At 48.9% G+C, this 18,348-nt stretch overlaps 3 protein-coding genes across 5 annotated transcripts; all 3 read right to left on the bottom strand.

Annotated features, from left to right (window-relative positions):
• LOC8065297 (purple acid phosphatase 2) lies at window positions 4,244–6,611 on the bottom strand. The gene is made up of 4 exons (XM_002440305.2): window positions 6,069–6,611; window positions 5,755–5,964; window positions 5,529–5,640; window positions 4,244–5,438 (listed from the first exon to the last, which is right to left on the bottom strand). Exons 1-4 carry the CDS (start codon window positions 6,258–6,260, stop codon window positions 4,534–4,536), a joined length of 1,419 nt encoding a protein of 472 aa, XP_002440350.1. The 5' UTR covers window positions 6,261–6,611; the 3' UTR covers window positions 4,244–4,533.
• On the bottom strand, window positions 9,472–12,352 carry LOC8066535 (probable GABA transporter 2). The gene is made up of 4 exons (XM_002440304.2): window positions 11,575–12,352; window positions 11,240–11,470; window positions 11,021–11,118; window positions 9,472–10,536 (listed from the first exon to the last, which is right to left on the bottom strand). Exons 1-4 carry the CDS (start codon window positions 11,774–11,776, stop codon window positions 9,592–9,594), a joined length of 1,476 nt encoding a protein of 491 aa, XP_002440349.1. The 5' UTR covers window positions 11,777–12,352; the 3' UTR covers window positions 9,472–9,591.
• Window positions 12,795–17,744, bottom strand: LOC8065296. Of its 3 annotated transcripts, none has more exons than XM_021447959.1 (5): window positions 17,524–17,744; window positions 15,255–17,367; window positions 13,978–14,038; window positions 13,674–13,897; window positions 12,795–13,499 (listed from the first exon to the last, which is right to left on the bottom strand). In XM_021447959.1, exons 2-5 carry the CDS (start codon window positions 17,291–17,293, stop codon window positions 13,445–13,447), a joined length of 2,379 nt encoding a protein of 792 aa, XP_021303634.1. In that variant the 5' UTR covers window positions 17,294–17,367; window positions 17,524–17,744; the 3' UTR covers window positions 12,795–13,444. The 3 variants fall into 3 exon arrangements, with proteins under 3 accessions (XP_021303634.1, XP_021303635.1, XP_002440348.2); XM_021447960.1 differs by having other exon boundaries at window positions 15,255–17,364; XM_002440303.2 differs by lacking the exon at window positions 17,524–17,744 and having other exon boundaries at window positions 15,255–17,501.

Here is an 18,348-nt window from a genome sequence, read left to right as displayed (position 1 = left end):
GAGCCCTAAGCCGGCCAACAACTATTTATAGACCCCTCAAACAAATAGAGCCGTTGGCTCTTTCTCTGGGCAAAACTCGGGGTCACCGGACGCTCTTAAAGGGGCACCGGACGCTCAACACCAGCGTCCGGTGCTCCAACGTCAGCCGCGTGTCAGAGTCTAACGGTAACCTGCAGTGCACCGGACGCTGAGCAAGTTGGCACCGGACGCGTCCGGTGCACACCGGACTCATGCGCAAAGAGCTTCGCAAACCTGCGGGTCACCGGACGCAAGCCACCGGACGCACCCTAAGCGTCCGGTGCTCACCGGACTCATGCGCAGAGAGGTTTGCAAAACCTCCTCACACCGGACGCACACCACCGGACGCTCCAAGCTGCGTCCGGTGCCTATCGTCCGGTGCCTAACCCTAACCGAGTCAGGCAGCCTGCACACAGGACGCTCAGACACAGCGTCCGGTGCCTCTGAGCCAGCGTCCGGTGAGTGTTCCTCAGCGAGAAACACTCCCGCGACTTCTCCAATTTTCCCACCGGCGCAATAGAAAATATGCACTTCATTTTCTCAAAAAGCGCCGAATCCCGCCGAGCTTGCGAGGCGGGAGGGAGAGAGGAACCCATCCTCTCTCTACCTTCCAAAATCCACCTCCTTCTCAAAGTGTGCCAACACCACAAGTGTAAACCAACAAGTGTGCACGTGTGTTAGCATTTTCACAACCATTTTCTTTGAAGGAGTTAAGTTAGCTCACTAGGTTCTAAATGCATGCACATGAACAATGACACCTAGTGGCACTCGATAACCGCTTAGCCAAAGAATTCCCCTCTTTATAGTACGGCTATCTATCCTAAATGTGATCACACCCTCTATGGTGTCTTGATCACCAAAACCAAAACCCTAAGCAATACCTTTGCCTTGATCTCCATAGGGTTTTGTTTTTCTCTTTCTTCTTTTCCAAGTTGAGCACTTGATCATCTTGTGGTCATCACCATCATCACCATGATCATCACTTGCTCCATCACTTGGCATGTACCAACCTTATTAAGTCTACACACACTTAGTATAGAGGTTAGTACTAGGGTTTCATCAATTATCCAAAACCAAACTAGGGCTTTCATACGTCCTCGTTGTCGAGGTGACCACTTAGGTCAGAGTCACTTTCAACTCCTTTCCTCTCACTCTAAGCAACCACAAAGGTCACCTGAGATTTCCACTATCAACAAAAGGGATAATACAAACTTTCCAAGAATCTTCCACAAGATGGAAGCTCTTGGACAACGCCTAGCCGGCTAGGGTTCCAAGAACTCAAGAGTAATAGACACAATACCCACCGGCTTGACGAAGAAATCAAGTACTCAAGAGTCTCAAGTGTTGCTCTCATTTAATCCACTCCCCAATCACTCTACTCCTTAAGAGAATCAAAGTTGGGAGCAAAAGGGAGAGAAGAGGGGAGTCTTAAATGCTTGAGAGTTGTTTTGGCTGAAGGTTGGTCGCAATGAATGAGTGGGTGACGGTTAGAAAGAGGGAGAGAGTTATTTATACTAAAGGGAAAGTTGACTGCTCAAATATATGTCAGAGTCCTGACACAGATCTCGGGACTTTCGACGTTCACTGAAAACATTGTTCAAGAGAATGTCGAAGTCTGCGTGAAACACCTACGTCAGAACATTCGACGTACGTCGGGACTTCCGACGTGTCAGCACTGCTGACACACGCCAGAACTGTTGGCGCAAACGCGAGGGCAGAGCGGGCCAAGGACTTGGCGTCGGGACTTCCAACGTATGTTGGGACTTTCGACACGTGCGCGCGCGAGACCTAGCGTCACGTCGGGAGTTCCGACTCACGTTGGGACTTTCGACACCAAAAGTCACATAATTTAAATCTACGTGCCCGTGAAGTGCTAGAGTGTCTCTAATTTGATTTAGTTGAAAGACTTAGCACTCTATTTTCTCCAAACCAACAACTTTTGTATCCCTCTTAATAGTACAACATACCTAAACCCAAAGCGAAAAAGAATAAACATTGAAGCTCCACTTTGAGTCCAACACCTTCCATAAATTGAGGGACACCATTTCATCTTTTGTCAATCCTTTGAATCTTTCATGGGACTAATAGCTGCAACAATTCTCATTCAAAACATATTAGTACCTAATTTGGGTGCCATCAATACACCAAAACCCATATAGGGAGCAAATGCACTTTCACTATGTCTTAAGCATCTCATGTATACGAAAAAAATAAATCATAGTGTTGCAAATCAACAGAACACATTGTGTAGTGAATCGTGTGTGTCAAATGAAAATTAGATGTTGTGTTATTCCTCACAAGCTTTTTCAGACTTCAGTTTGCTTTTCTACTACCTGACGAGCACAATTTCATACATGTGTTTTTGATGGAATAGGCCGGTCTTAACCTGCAGCACCATGCCAGCCGTTCACTAAATGGCTAACAACGTAAGGCCTACGTTGCATTCCAAATATGACGTGGATAACTTTTGCAGGTTGCACCAATTCTGGATTCGATCACTACATGACACAAGAACACTTGCCACAGGATCATAGAAACTTTCTTAAGATGTTCAGTGAGTTTTTCCATCAGTCATATGACATTAGTATCTTCACCTAAGCAAATGCACATTCGAGATTATTGATGGAACCTCCATCTTACTTCTTTGAGATTGATTTTTACAATTAGTATCTAATAACATTTGTGTTCTAGTAAAATTCAGATAATTAAACAAACTTCATTTTATCCTCCTACGAACTATTCGATTTAACAACTAACAACACCATACACTATTGATGCAAAAATATAACATCCTAAGTTGATCATTTACATACCTTCTCTAAGCTTAGTTAGGTTGATTATCTACCTTCCTTCTTTAAGCTTAGTTTTCCTAATTGGTATACTAATAACATTTATGTGTTAATACAATTCAGATAATTAAACAATGTAAATTTTGTTCTCAAGGGAACAATTTAATTTAACAACTAATAATATCTGCAAAGATAAAACAAGAAAAAAAGAGGAGGAGAGTGTAAGAGAGAGCAAACTTGTCCCCCACCGAGCCCTTGCTCCCCTTTTATAGAGAAGTTGGAAGCTTTTAATTCCATATGAGTACTTATATTTTACAAATTGGCCCTGCTTACAATTTTTTCCATAAGACCAACTAATTAGAAAACTCTCATTTAATGTACTAGCTACTTGTATTATGAAGTATTAAAGTAAAAACCATGATGGAAAATACTTAAATGACTATCTATTTCTGTCATGACCTAAAACTCATCCTAAATAAAACTTTGCAAAACTCCCTTAGGCCAGTCTCAGTGGAAGTTTCACCAGGATGTCATGCACATTTATTAGAGCGTCATGTCAGCAAAACTGTACTTTTTGCATAAAACGAAGAGGAGAGAGAAGGAAGTAGTTTCACCATGATGAAACTCCGCGGGCGTTGTTTCCCACGCGGTGAAATGGGATGAAATCCCCACTGAGGGCTAAATCGTTTCACCATCTTGCATGTGATCCAATCATTTTGCAGTAATTAAATGCTTTGCCCAGCCTAGGAAACGTCAAAGTGGAACTCGTGCATTGTGGAGGTTGTTTCATTATTCGTTTCGTGATACCCTGTCAGCAGATTTGTTTCGGAAACAGTGCATTGAAATGTGCCACTGAGACTGGCCTTATGAAACCCATGTTAATCCTTTACTTGTTTGAGCTTAAACCCTGGTGCATCCAAAGAGAACCATTGTTATCATAATTCTTAGCACGTACACCCCCTAGTTTTGTCCCCACGAACGTATCCTTATCAACCCACCCTAGAGAAGAAAGCATCTCAATGAGCACTGTGGGCGATAAATTAACATGAGCCGGCCCACCTAAACCCTGTCCCTTGGGCCCAACTACTTGTTACTAAAAGCTAGAGCCTCGATGGTTGACCCAGACGTGAGCAGCCACTTATTAGCAGTGAGAGCCTTTTGGTTTCTCAAAAAAAAAGAAAGGAAAGCAGTGAGAGCCTTTTGAACCATGATTTTATTGTGAAAATAGCTTTCATGAACAAGGTTGGTGCAATAGCCCTAGGCGGCTAGGCCCTAGCTGATTGGCCAGTTTTGTCATTTCCGCTTTTGTGAACAAGGTTGATGCAATGGCCCTAGTCTCTAGCTGATCATCCCTTGATCGTGCAATGGCCCTAGGTCTTTGATCCACCTTGACATCTAGAACAGTATAGTTTTGCAAAAGTGTGCAGTGTGTTGGCCAATGGTAGCATTTTTTTTTATCATAATTCCACCAAACAAGAATTTGGAGAACACAAAGATGAAGTTGCTACACAGGTCTTTGAAATCTTGTTATACACTTGAAAGTTTACGGCGGACACAAATATCATCAAAGGATGACAACTGAATCGAACCGATCAAGAACGACGCAAGATGAGATATATTGAATGATTCTGCACCTGATGAAGAACGCGCGCCTCTGACTACCACCCGACTCAGTCAGATCCGGCCGGTGATGACGATGGCTGTCATGCATGTCATCATCACTCAATCAGCTGGTGTCGTCGTCATCAGTGGGCATCCAGTACCTGTTGGTGAACCAGACGCCGTCGGCGACGACCATGGCGCCGTCCTGGTTGCGGTGCCACGCGTAGTAGGCGTGCGTCCGGTTCATGATCTCCAAGGTGGCGTGCCCGAAGCTGGCCTCCCGGAACGCCGAGTACCCGGGCTGCGGCTGCGTGAAGTTATCGGCGACGCCCTCGATGTTGCCGCCGTCGCCCACCGTGACGTAGACGGGCGCGTCCCTGCTCCGGACGGGCGTGCACTTGCCGTTGACGATGTCGTAGGCGACGTTGGACACGCGGTGGCTGCGCTCGTACGCGTGGACGTGCCCGGCGACGACGAGGTCGGCCTTGGCGGCGACCAGCCACCGCTCGAACTGCACCCGCATCGTCTCGCCCTCCATGTAGTGGTACCCGTTGCTGCTGTACCACGGCGAGTGCACGAGCACGATCAGCCACGGCGTGGCGGCGCGGTCCACGCGCGCCAGCTCGCCGCGCAGCCACTTCCACTGCGGCGTGTACTTGCCGTAGGCGGAGTAGGAGGCCAGCACGATGACGTGCGCGGAGGCGATCCGCACCGAGTACCAGAACGGCGGCGCCGCCGCCGCCGGCGCGAAGCGGCGCGGCGTCGGGTACCGGTGCGCGAAGGGCTTGAACGGCACCGGCTCGCCCAGCTCCGGGGCCAGGTCCAGCTCGTGGTTGCCCACCGTCCACACCCACGGCTGGTGCGCCGCGCTGCGCTCCACGAACCGCGCCCACGTGTCCCACCGGGTGTTGTCGTGCAGCGGGCGGTTGTCGGCGTACGAGAGGTCGCCGACGTACAGCACCGCGCCGCCGCCGTTCGCCTCGTAGTGCGACAGCGTCGTGTTGGAGTCGAACGTCTGGCCCAGGTCCCCTGCGTTGCGTGTGCATTGTTGTTATTTCAGAGTCATGGATCGATCAGTTGGCAGGCATGAAATGAATTCAATTTGGTTTCTGTTGGTACCAATGAGGCCGAACTTGAAGGGCACATCAGGACCCGGCATGGGAGGCGTGGTGAAGCTGAAGCTCCTCACCGTGTGGCCGAACCCCATGGCGTAGTAGTACTTGGTGCCATACTGGATCATCGTCCATGGCGCGGCGGCGGCGGCGACCGGCCATTAGTTAGTTAGTTGTGTATTCTGACTGCAATTGCATAACAGATGGATGCATGGAATGGGCAACTGACTGACCTTGAGGTTTGTGAGGTTGCAGTGGTGGATGAAGCCGGAAGTGTAGTTGAAGTAGTTGTAGCGCGTGTGGGTGCCCTCCGCCCAGAGCTCCATCATGTACGGGTCCGGCGAGGCCTCGCTGTAAAAGACGGTGCTGCTGCCCAGCTCATTGGCCGTCACCCACGACACGATCATCGACGTGCCCTCAATGTCGCCCAGCGTGATGTGCACCTGCGGCCGGCGATCAGAGAAAAGAAGATTAAATAAAAGATATATCATGGGATCTTTAATCAATTTGAACCGATATATAGCCGATCGCGGTGCCTGAGCCTGACCTGCTGCGGGGCATTGTAGCCCAGCGGGACGCCGAACACGTCGGCGTCCAGTGGCATCTCCACCGTCGCCTCCAGCTTCCGCCGGTACGAGCTCGTCACGCCGGCGTCGGCGACGAGGAGCGCGGCGGCGAAGAGCACCAGGACCACATGCACGAGGCCCAGGCGGCGGCGTGCCCCCAGCATGTTGCTCATCGATCGATCGCTTAATTCCCCCTCTTCTCCCTCAACTAACTACTGTAACTAACTAACTATAACTGGATTGGAGATCAATCGGATCACGCAGTCACTGAGCAGACCGGATAAATAGAACGATCGACTGACTAGTTGTTTGATTCCTGGCCATCAGTGCAGCAGGGCTGGTCAACAACCATCACCATGCGGCAAGGATAGACAGATGAAACGCCATTGCACAGCATTACGCATGCATGCATCGTCCGGCCCTCAAATCGATTTGGGGAAAATTGTTGTCAGTTTAGTGATGCACTAAACGATCCTTTTCTGCCTCCTGCAGAGCTACAGCTGCATTTTATATGCTGAGGATGGTGAGGGATAGGAGAAGAGCTGTGCAAAATTTATACCTAAGTCATTGCTTAATCTTGGAGTATTTCTCCAGTTATCTCTATCTGTATATATCTCTTCTCTATCTCTATATCTATCTTCTCTTCTTCAATCTACCTATAACTATATACAACTAAAATACATGAAAGGAAGACTCTACCTGGACGATGCGCGTCGCCCTGCTTGTCTAGTTATTTCTCCATTTATTAGAGCATCTCCAAAAAAAAATAGCTTAATTGTTTTCTAAAGATAAATTGGGGTATTATTAAATGAAAAATATCTCTATCAAACTTGACTCACTTGTTTTTACAAAGTCTGTTAGACTCTAGTATTTTTTACCAACTTTATTTTAGAGAGTAGCTAAAATTTAGTTAGTCTTTTTGGCTAATACCTTAGAGATGTTTTTACCTAATATACACGCTATTGTTACTGATCACTTGGATCCCTTGCATCAGCAGTTACAATCCTTTCAGACACACTTCACTCTGCCTTTCTCAATGGATGTGCTGGTTCTGAGGAGCTGGAGCATTTGGACTACTGAAATGTTTTCATCTTAATCAAAATATTCTTAGAATGGCTAGAGACTATCATGTATTTCTTTTTCAGCTCTTTGGAAACTCTTTTTCTCCTTTTTATTAAAACCACTGGTTGCCTGACCTCTGCTGGTACATAAAAAAATACGTCAAGTTTAGTTTGGTAAAACAAAATTATTTTAGTAATACTATCAACAACCCTTTTTCTTTTTTTGAACCTGCTTTTAGGATACAGTTTTTTTTTATTATTTTTCATGAGTTATGTCACGTTTGTCTTGCTAGGATCTGCATATAAGGTCTCAATATAGTAGCTGCATGTACATATATAGGCCTCAAATATCTAATTGTCTATTACCTTCAGTACAAAATAATAGAAACAATCACTAGTAGTTGTACTACATGTACACAGATCTCAAATGTCTAGTTTAAGAAGGACCTTACCTGCATGCTGGATTAAATATTCTCTCAGTGCGATACGCCTGCAAAGAGTTGATTTTAGCTCTGCCACACAAAGTTCAAGAGCCGATTTTAGCTTGCTCTGCCACACAAAGTTCCATCGTTACAGTTAGATTTTGATTCACACACTGGAGCTGCTCGGTTCCGTTTCCGTGGTACATGCTTGGCCCCCTATTGGTTAACAACGTCATTGGGGAGAGTATGTGGGTTACCCAGCATTCATGCACGCAAATTATGTATCCTAAAACGAGAGTATAAACTATGTATAAATAGTATAAATATTGTTACTAACCATTGTATGTAGTGACTTTGAAATAGTGAAATTGTGGGCTACGGTATGTAAAAATTTGACGGTATATGTATACATACAAAGTAGCGACAGAATGCAAAATGAATTATAGTAGTAAACTTAAATTTAAATCAGTGATGTATTTTTAGGTTTAAGAATTCTTGCTCAAAAGCGACTTTGATCGATCCTAAATTTCATATATGCACCTCCTCAAAATAGTATTAGCCACAGGTCTAACGACTCTGTCAGTGACAGGAGATAATTAAGGATAAGATCGATCAAGGGGCTGAGTTGATATGTACACTTTCAAAATTCGAAATTTAACAAGCAAGATTTTCAACAACGACAACCGCATTGCATTGGTTACGTTGTTCTTGCTAAGGTCAGTCTCAATGAAAGTTTTATAGAGATGTCATGCATATTTATTAGAGTGCCACATTAGCAGATCTAAACTAGGGGAAAAGAGAAGGAATTCGTTTCATCTCCGTGACACGAGCTGGCCACCGTTTCCAACACCGTGAAACCAGATCGAAACTCCCATTGAGAAAGTCGACGCGTTTCATTGGCAAGGACGGACGGGTTGGGCAGTCAAGGCCGCCGCGGGCGAGGTCGTCCATCGCACGAGCGAGGCTCTGCCTCCGTCGCGCTGCACGCGAGCCGCGAGCAGATCGCCTCCGTCGCGCCGCGAGGAGAGCTCCTCGCCGAGCTCACCTCTGGGACGCCGCGAGCAGGCCGCCTCCGCCGCGCGTGAGAAGAGCTCCTCGCCGTCGCGCGTGAGCAGGGCTCCTCCCCCACCGAGCCGCCTCGGCCATGCCGCGCGCGAGCGGGCCGCCTCCGTTGCGCCACGCGCGAGCAGGCTCTGCCTCGCCGCGGTCACCCAGAACAAGCCGCGCGACCCGCCGGACAACTCGACGGTGCCGGACTGTGAGGCGCCGTACGCAAACGTGGCGTCGTCGGGGCCGACGTCGGAGACGAGGTACATCGTGATGTATGAGTACCTTACGCCATCCGGGCAGTCGACACACCTCTACATCAACGGGCTGCATCTGGAGGACCCGGTGACGGAGACGTCAAGGTCGGGCATGACGGAGCTATGGCACTTGGCACTTGATCAACCTCACCGGGGACAACCACCCGCTGGCCGCTGCACATCCACCTGGGCATGTTCCAGGCCATCAAGATGCAGCAACTGGTCGACCTGCAGGCGTTCACCGGCTCCATGACGCAGCTCAACGACGCCATCAAGTGCGGCCTCGACGAGGACGCGGTCGGGCCGGTGGTGCCGGTGCCAGAGTCACCGCTGCGTGAACAGGGTCCTCCTCGCCGCCGTGCGCGAGAGCAGGCCCCTCTGTAGCGCCGCGCGCGAGCAGGCTTCGCCTCGCCGCCACACGAGCGGGCTCTTCCCGCCTGAGCGCAGGTGCTCCGCCTCGCCGGACCGCAAGCTCCATCTCGGCCTTCCGCGCCGTCCGCCGAGCGGCAACGAGCTCCGCCAGGGTGGCCCGCGCCGTCTGCTGGGCGCGACCATGCCCTGAGCCATCCGCCTAGGTTCCCGAACGAGGAAGCAGAGTTTGGTGAAACAGTGCAATGAAACTATACACTGAGAGAGATGTTTATTTCAGCCTAAAGTTTCACGTCTTAGTAACTGCGACATGAAATCTTCCCTACTGGCCTAACACAAATATAATCATCAGTCCACGACGTTGTCACTGAAGAGCTTGAACTTGCCAGCATCGAGCGCGAGCTTCCGCACGGACGCCACGGCGCCGATGACGCCGACGCCGGTGAAGACGACCATGATGGCGACGTTGGCCAGGTACACGGGCGAGCGTCTGGGCGGCGCCAGCGCCATGTTGTACATGACGACGGGGAGGATGAAGTCGAGCGGGATGAATCCCACGGCGCCCACGACGCCGACGATGTCGCCGAAGAATGGCAGCGCGGCGGCCACGAGCGCGCACGCCGCGACGTACGCCGTCCGGAGCGCGACCCGGGGCGCCAGGTTCCGCCGCGAGAACCGGCCGTGGGCTACGTCCGCCGAGTTCTTCTCCATGATCTCGTACGCCACCTGCGAGTACACCAGCGCGATGGCGAGGAGCTGGAGGAGGACGAGGACGACGGTGAGGCCCAGCAGCCACGTCGGCGCCAGGGACGGGCCTTCGTCCGGCATGAGGCTCTGCAGCACGTTGGACTGCACCTGGTTGCCGAACGCCCAGTAGCCGGTGATGGCCGGGAGGTAGAAGGTGAAGAACACCACCGCGTAGCAGAGCACCAGGGCCTTGGTCATCTTCCCGGCGGCCGGCGGCGCCAGCGTGGCCTGGATTTCTGGCAGGATGCCGTTGCCGAAGACGGAGGCGAGGATGGAGATGGAGAGGAATGCGTTGAAGGTCTTCTCCGACTTGGACGAGCTCAGCGAGTAGTCCTTCGCCGGAGGGTTGCTCGACGCGCCAGCTCGGATGCAGGCAGCCGAGACGAGGATGGTGTAGGCGAAGCTGAGGATGAGGGAGCCGAGGTTGATGTGCCGCAGCGAGTGGAACGACGGCAGCTGCGAGAGCAAGGCCAGCACCACGGCCACGATGATGATGAAATGATACAGCTTCAGCGGGCCGTCCGGTGCCAGGTCAGAGTACATTATCTGCATGCGTAAATATATGATATGATGTGCAGAAAGAATACACAGTGAGATATATATATACTGAGACCATCATCGATCTGATATATAATGCTGATGCATGCCTCCAAAAACTGAAACTTGCATATTCACTGGGTTTCGATTTCAGAACATATATTATTACTACAAGAGTCGAGCCGTTTTCAGACAGTTTATATAGCTGATTTGACACAGAAACATTCCAAGTATCAATCCTAGCTAGGTCACCATCACGCCATCAGAATATCAGATGTTACTAGTACTGTATGACTCTAAAGCAGGCAGCTCAGAGTCAACTCACGGTAGCATTCCAGTAATGATAGTCATCATTGATAAACCAGAAATATTTTTATTTTGTTTTCTTTACAGAAATTAGATGATGGTAGCAAATTAAAAACTTGGTGCAAAGTCAAAGGAACAAGGAAACATGGATGGACTGATTGATGAAAAAAAAAAAGAAAAGGCCTACCTTGAGGCAGTCGGCGGCAAGCAAGATGCTCCCGGTGGTAACGCCGGCGTTGATGGCGGTTTGCACGCTCACCACCACGTAGAACACCCATCCCGATCCTTAGTTGAAGAAACAGATTAAACAACCAATGAATTATCAATAATAATCTTAATTAGCTTGCTTGGTCAACTGATGGCAGCCTAGCTATCTCTGCGGCGGAGGCAGCGCGTGCGTGCGTACCGAGGACGTCGGCGGCGAGCTCGCGGAAGCGGATGTGGCGTCGGCCGGCGGCCTCGCAGTGGTCGAGCACCCTGGACACGAGGTAGTAGGCGTAGAAGGTGACGGCGAAGACGGCGGTGAGCGCGGCGAGGCCGAGCCCCCAGCCCATGCCGCGGAGCGCGTACGGCAGCGTGAGCACCGTCGGCCCCACGATGGCCGTCGTGAGGTGGAACCCCGCGTGCCACCACGTCCCTGCGAAATCGGCGGCGGCGGCGGCGGCGGCGACGTGAGTGAGATGGATGGATCGAGGATGTGCAGCAGGCATGGCAATAAGCGCCGCGCGCGGCGCACCGTACCTTTGGACTCGAGCACGAACGCGGCGCCGGCGTCGGGAGCTGGCGTTGACTTGCCGGCCCGGTGGTGGGCGCCGGTGCCGGTGCCAGCGCCTGCGCCCACGGCCTCGACGTCGTGGACCGCGGAGGACGACGGCGTGGCGGCGTGCCCCGTCGCGGGCGACAGCAGGAACGGCGTGCCGCCCCCGCCTCCGGTGCTCGCCATGGCTTCGCTTATTCTTAATTAGCCGCACCGCCGTGCTTGCAGGATCTATGGGCGACAGAGTCACCGTCGCAGCTGGGACGAGCTATTCACCATCGCTTCTTTCATCAATAATAAAGACAAAATAGACAATAATCCTCTCTCTCAACCATGGATCGATGGATGTACTTCCTTCCCCCCAAGAAAATAGACAATAAGGATCGATTGCTGGAGAAGATGGTGACGAACAGCTCCTCGGACAGAGCGTGGCGGACGGGCCGGCGAACCGGGCCGGGAGAGATGGATGCGTCCACGTCTGCCGCCGGCGAACCGGGAGAGATGGATGCGTCCACGCCTGCGCTTGCAGTTGGTGTCAGTTACGGATTACAGTTCCATTACAGCTAGCTAAGAGCCTGGCCTACATACACCAGGAGAGGAGAGGAGAGGAGAGGAGAGGCCGTCCGGGGGTTGACCCTCCAGCGGTTTGACCTTGCGACGGCTTGCATGCATGGTGCATGTGCCGCCGTCGGTCGTCCCGGTCCGATGCTTGTGGAGGCTGAGGAGGGCACCACAGACACAGAGGCACAGAGGCTCGCTCCGAGCACGCTGCCCCATCTTGTATTTAGAAAATTCCTGGTGGTGCTGGCGACATGTCACATGCTGGATTTGGTTTGTTCGGCTGTAGTAGCAACCAACACACACATCAGTACATACAGCACCGTGTATCAGCGTGACGCAGGCAGCACCGTAGAACATGATGTAAAGAAATAAATAAAACAAAATGAGAATTATTATGTCACTGAAACTTTATATTATTTTTAAGAAAACTAACAACTTCAAATTTTTTAAAAAAAACTCAAAATTAGAACATTGTAGATCTATAACAAGTATTTTTATTCAACGCCGTATAAAAGAAAATATATGATTTTTCTAAGGCGACAAGTCTTGGCATGCAATTAATATATATACTGCTGAAACTTTATGCATTTTATTAGTATTTTTTGGACCATCTCAATGACATCAAATGTCGACAAAACTCAAAAATAGGAATTTGTAAGATCTCAGCAAGAGCTACAATTTTTGTATACAAAGTACTGTGAGCACACCAGTACACCACATGACCACACGCTGCACTTGCAGCCTCGACATGGCACCGTTACAGGGCCTTGGCGCCTTGCCCATTCAGATATTGCGACACGGCTATTGGGCCATCTAGTCCTTGTACTCTGTGAGGCCCATCTAGGCTCTTCCTCGTGCGCGCCAGACTAATTGCCCTTTCTCAAATCAAAAATAGAAAAGAAAAGAAAAAGTTGTCCTGCATAACTTGTATCGTCCTTATCAGATCCTAAATACAGCAAGAGGCATATAATGCTCCACAAAAAATACTACTCCATATCGCCATATAATGCAAAGCAACGGCATCTTTTATACCATGATTGCTTGGTGACAAGACATGTACATACATATACATACAAGGAACACTGAACTTTTCAGAAATTGGAATTCTTCGTCACCAAATGAAGATCTTTTCAGTCTAGTTGCTCTGAATAACTGAACCAGGTCAAGACATGAAGGATTTCGTTCCATTGTCACCATACTAAGAGATCAACAAACTTAGGCTCCCATTGGTAGCTACGAGGTGTAAAACTTTTACCAAAAGCAAAGGGAAAAAAATATATTCATACAGTACAGCTACTTTGTTTCTTCGGGGATGTGCATGCCAAAGCCACGTTTCATTTTCTCAATCCTGATGATAAAATAAATGTTGCAAAATAATTAGTATCTGAAATTCCCACCAAATTAAGAAATGTTATCAAGATTCAGTTAGCTATCAAGATTCAGTTAGCGATCAAGATAACATTTAGCACTGCACATTTCCTAACAAAAATTAGAGAAGGCTATACAGTGTCAAGCAACTTACGTGGGGGCAAGCTTTCCAAGACCACGTAGCTTCGTGCCAGTCGTATCATCGATTACATTTCCTGATATCTCAACAGAATATGACTTCCCAGGTATACGAGGGAGCCCTCTCCCTACAAGCAAATCAAAATCTTTCTGATGGAGCTCTCTGCCGTTTACAAAAACTCCAGTATTACCACCAGCACAATTCTTGGGTATCGGATAGTTGAATTCTTTTATAAATGGCTGCAAGGAAAGAACATTGTGTGATGACTTGGAAACAGACAGTGCTTGAGAAAATATAACTTGCAGAAAGTTCAACTTACTGGTATAATTCCTCTACATTCTTGTCCAAAGACACCCCAAAATCCAGCACGATAGTCATACCTAAATTACAAAAAGAATGTGTTACTTAGCTTTAAATAATTCACAATGCACTGTGAACTAAAGTTCCGGTTCTGAGAAGTGAAGATCTAGTATAATTTATTTCAAAAGAAGAAGCAAAACAGGCAATATGCTCATCATACTAATTTAAGATCGAAATGATGGTAAATGTCTCTTTACACACTGTTGGTCTCCAGAATGAATCTACTCATACTACTCATATGTCAACCCAGATATTTACAAAGATACTGTCATCAGCATTGAAATAGTTGACAACACATTTCTAGGATAAATTTATTCTTTGTCCAGAGGCAGACCCTTGTCAAAGTAGCACCTTCAACTCAAGTAAAATGCCGTTATTCAGTATCAATTTTGATAAGGAAAAAACAGGGTCAGAGGAAATGTTGGTAGACTCCATTCAAGATCAAAGGAGAATGATTTAAATCATAACTTAGTGTGATCACTAGAACAGGAGGCTTCAGTCTTTTAGATGTTGTGTAAACAATTACAGAAAATGTCCTGAGTAAATTACTATGACCCCATGAAATAGGTGGACTAGAAATTTTTAAATTTATTGCTTGTTGATGCAGACAAATGAACTAAAGAACATATCATCTGACAACGAATCAGGTGAACTATAGAACATACCTAGTGATATGGCCATAACTATGAAGCTAAAGCATGAGCAATTCCTTACCAAAAATCAATTGTTTTTCAGTTATGCCAGCAAGTAGCACTAGTTTTCTATTTACTGAGGTGCCAAGAAAAAATGTTATATATTGAAGGTGAGCAGATATTGAAAATGAAAAGCTATTCCTGATATGGAAGATGACATGATTTTGTGTGGTTTAAGCTGACATTACTTAAAGCAATCAGTAATGAAAACAAGGATTGATCACAAGAAAAAAAAAACATTGCTAGCAATAGGAACCAGCATGATAATAATTGATCGAAATGGGATAGTTCTAGTAGTGTTTGAACCAAGTCCTCAAGCTTCCATTAATAAATAAGGGTTTCACTGAAGGATGAAAGCAAAAGGCATGTGTTTTTTGCCCACTCACTCATTGTTTCATACTTTGCAAGCAGCATCAGTGTTGTCTGAAATCTGAATAAGGTGGATGATGCTAAAATAAAAATGAGTAGGGCAAGTAATATAGGACTGTATGCAGAATAAAGCAAAACAAATAAAGTTTTGCAGAACACAGTATGAATGGCTTACCAATATGAACCAGGGCCAACAGGACCAGCTTTCTTCTCTGCTTTCCGGAGAGCTCGTTCAGAGATTGGATGACCATTGATTGAAACCTTAGCGCTGTCTACAGACTGGTTGAATAATGAAAGGTCCTTTAAACCTTTCTTCAGGAAACCAGTAAAAAAGGATGAATCCCCATTCTTACCAACTGAAGACTGTATCTCATCTACCTCGGCCACAGAAGAAACACGAGAACTTGAATTTGTGTGTTCCTTAACTGATGAATCATTCTTGGCCGCTCTGTTGCCATTTCTACTACCTGAGTGCAGCAATTTCCCAGAGTCATCTTTCATGCTGTCTTGTTCACATCCCCTAGCTATGCTCTCAACTTCAAGAATATTGCTGCCATCCTTTTGGTTGCATTTGTCATCTCTCTTAGTAAGTTCTTCAACTCTAAAGCTACCATTACGTTCATACTTGATGCTCATATCTTCATCTTCAGGGCTGCTACTAACAACATTATTGGTCTTATGTTTGTATTTGTTACCCACGATTCCTTCTTCAAGACTGCCAATATTACCGTGTCTAGCTTTTTGTTCATGTGCTCTTCCATTACTGAGTTCATCTCCAAGCCCACCCTTATGGCCTTCTTTACTCTTCTGTATGCATTTCTTACCGAGACTTTCATCTCTAGCATTGGCTTCATAATCTGATTTGGTATTAATGTCATATTCCTCTCTTTTGATTTGAGTTCCACCACTATAACCTTTCCTTTGACTGGAGAACGGATCAATTTGTTTGTCCACTAAAATTGGACCCTGTGGACTGACTGTACAATGTCCTGAAGTTTCCACTTGACTGCCTGTATCTCCTTGACACAATATATCCTTTGGGTCATTTGAAAATCTAGACCTGCTGGCAGGCACTGATTTTAACTGAATGCTCCTGTTCGACCCATGCTCACTGTCTGTTCTATCATAACTCGCGGTAGAAGATGGCGACATACTGTCAGCAAAATCTATCTTCTGTCGGTGGATGTCGTGCGCTTGCAGCTTATAGAAATTAAAGTTGTCATCATCCTGATGTTGATACCACCCGGAACTCTTGGCGTCCCGGTGATTGGAACCTCTAGTTCTGACACTTTTTGATACAGGGAAAGACGACGGCAGGATCACAGGATGAACTTTCACTTCCTTAGGCTTGAAAGTAATGATCTCTGAACATGAACCACACTGAACCTGATTCTTCTTCCGGCCTGTGAATTTCCCCTGAGGCAGCTGCAGCAGATGGGAACAGGAGGTGCACACAACAAAAGGTGCAGCGCCCCTCATCGGCCGGCAAAATTTCTCTGCTTTCTTCCTGAAATACTCCACCCTCCTCTTGGACATGGAAACGTGCGAGTACAGAGATGAAGCCACCGATCTCCGGTCAAGCTCAGACGAGATTGGCTGGGATCTATCGAAGCGAAAGGACCCCTGCCCCTGCTGCCCAGCGAAGTACCTGGCCATCAGGATGTGCTCCTCGGGCGCCGCCGCCCGCTGGCTCTGAAGGCACTGCGCGCACTGGCAAGCGCTGTGATGGCGCCTCCCCTGTCCGAAGCCGTAGCTCTCCCGCTGCTCCTCATGGTACTGCTGCCGGAACCGCCCGCTGGGCTGCCTGGCGTACGTCTCGTCGGAGACGGAGCGCTGCAACTGGTCGTACGAACTCGGTGCCAAACCAGTCCTGTACCGGCCGGCGTAGCGCGAGCGGTAGTGGTCCGGTGGCCCTCGGTCTGCCGCGTGCGGCGGCGGCGGCGGCTGCTGCTGCTCGGCGTACGAGGGGCGCAGCGAGACCGTGCGGCGGCTCATCGCGCGGTGGCGCTCCGGCGGCTGCCCCATGAGCTCGCAGGAGCGGGTGATCTGGTCCCGTATCTCGTCGAGCTTCCGGAGCAGCTCCGCGGGGTCCTGCTTGAGCGCGGCCCAATCCAGCGCGCCGCTCCGGTCGCTGCATTGCCCGTACTCGGACGGCGGCAGCTCGGGAACCCTGCTCCTCCTCCTGTACTTCATCTCCTTCGCCTCGCTCGCCATGGCGCCTGGCGCCTAGCTCCCAAGGCGGGGTAGGATTCCCCGCTCTTCGTTCGCCGAACCGAATGCCGCCTCTGCTGCAGCGCCGCAAATCGGTTCAGTGGAAGAAATCGCAGCGGCCGGAAGAGAAACGGTTGGTATCAAGGTGGATCACAGTGCTCAGAGAAGTAAGGTCATAGAAGAGAGGAGGATGAAGGAATGAAGAGCTCGTGGAGGCGGCCGCCGGCGCTTACCTGGACTTAGAGAGCTCGCTCGCGGCCGGCGGCGGCGGCGCGCGGGAAGGTGGGGGTGGGTGCAGCAGCGCGTCCGTTCGGCGCTATGGTTCCCCGCGTATGCAGCGGCGGCGGCGGCAGCAGCAGCAGCTCGTCGGGTCCGCCATTGGCGAGGCGAGCGCAGGGTGGGGGTGGCGCGGCAATCGAGTGAGGCGGGGCGGGCGGCGAGGTGAGACGAGGAGGGGGCCAAGTGGAAGAGGGCTTTATGCACCCAGGCGGCTGCCAAGGACCTGATCATAATTTCGGTATTCTGAGAGGTCCCGCGCGCGAATGGGAAGCTTGGAGGGAGTGAGCTGTGAGCCCGGTGGGCGCGGCGGTGGGCTTCGGTTGGGAACTGGGCGTCGTGACCTGGCTGGACCGCCGACGTGTGGGGCCCGCGTGGACAGCTGGTCTGATCTGGATTTGACTAAAAAGGGCTTTGCTTTGTTGCTACTATCATGCGACGCGCAAATGCTCTGCTTTTTGCGACTTGCTTACACACAACACAAGTATAATAATAAGGTGGCTCCCTTAAAAAAAAAAGCATAATAAGGTGGCACAGCACCGAAGGTAGCTGACCTTGATTGATGCAAACAAATAATTAAATAGTTAAATAAATAAAGTCAGTGTTAGCATTATTACGATTTTTGTAGAGACATTTTTTGGTTGGCAGGATGCAAAATGCTCAGAGTAGTTATAATTAATAAAGCCAAGATCACCCAGCAAAAACTATGTGTGTCTGTCTGACATATTATTATAATAACAAAAAATGAACTTAGTGCTAGCGGTATACTACCTGTGTATTTT

The sequence above is a fragment of the Sorghum bicolor genome, chromosome 9, assembly GCF_000003195.3.
Source record: "Sorghum bicolor cultivar BTx623 chromosome 9, Sorghum_bicolor_NCBIv3, whole genome shotgun sequence".
Taxonomy (NCBI): domain Eukaryota; kingdom Viridiplantae; phylum Streptophyta; class Magnoliopsida; order Poales; family Poaceae; genus Sorghum; species Sorghum bicolor.
Note: the sequence above shows the minus strand (reverse complement) of the source record. Positions and strands in the feature narration are given on the sequence as shown.

Excerpts from the sequence above, each read along its gene's own strand:
- LOC8065296 (XM_021447959.1), bottom strand. The coding sequence starts at position 17,293 with ATGGCGAGCGAGGCGAAGGAGATGAAGTACAGGAGGAGGAGCAGGGTT. Across the intron at positions 14,039-15,254 it reads GTTGGCCCTGGTTCATATTG|GTATGACTATCGTGCTGGAT; the intron begins GTAAGCCATTCA and ends TTTGTAATTTAG. Across the intron at positions 13,898-13,977 it reads AATGTAGAGGAATTATACCA|CCATTTATAAAAGAATTCAA; the intron begins GTAAGTTGAACT and ends CTTTCCTTGCAG.
- LOC8066535 (XM_002440304.2), bottom strand. The coding sequence starts at position 11,776 with ATGGCGAGCACCGGAGGCGGGGGCGGCACGCCGTTCCTGCTGTCGCCC. Across the intron at positions 11,471-11,574 it reads GTTCGTGCTCGAGTCCAAAG|GGACGTGGTGGCACGCGGGG; the intron begins GTACGGTGCGCC and ends CCGATTTCGCAG. Across the intron at positions 10,537-11,020 it reads TTGCCGCCGACTGCCTCAAG|ATAATGTACTCTGACCTGGC; the intron begins GTAGGCCTTTTC and ends TTACGCATGCAG.
- LOC8065297 (XM_002440305.2), bottom strand. The coding sequence starts at position 6,260 with ATGAGCAACATGCTGGGGGCACGCCGCCGCCTGGGCCTCGTGCATGTG. Across the intron at positions 5,641-5,754 it reads GCAACCTCACAAACCTCAAG|TATGGCACCAAGTACTACTA; the intron begins GTCAGTCAGTTG and ends ACGATGATCCAG. Across the intron at positions 5,439-5,528 it reads CTTCAAGTTCGGCCTCATTG|GGGACCTGGGCCAGACGTTC; the intron begins GTACCAACAGAA and ends CACGCAACGCAG.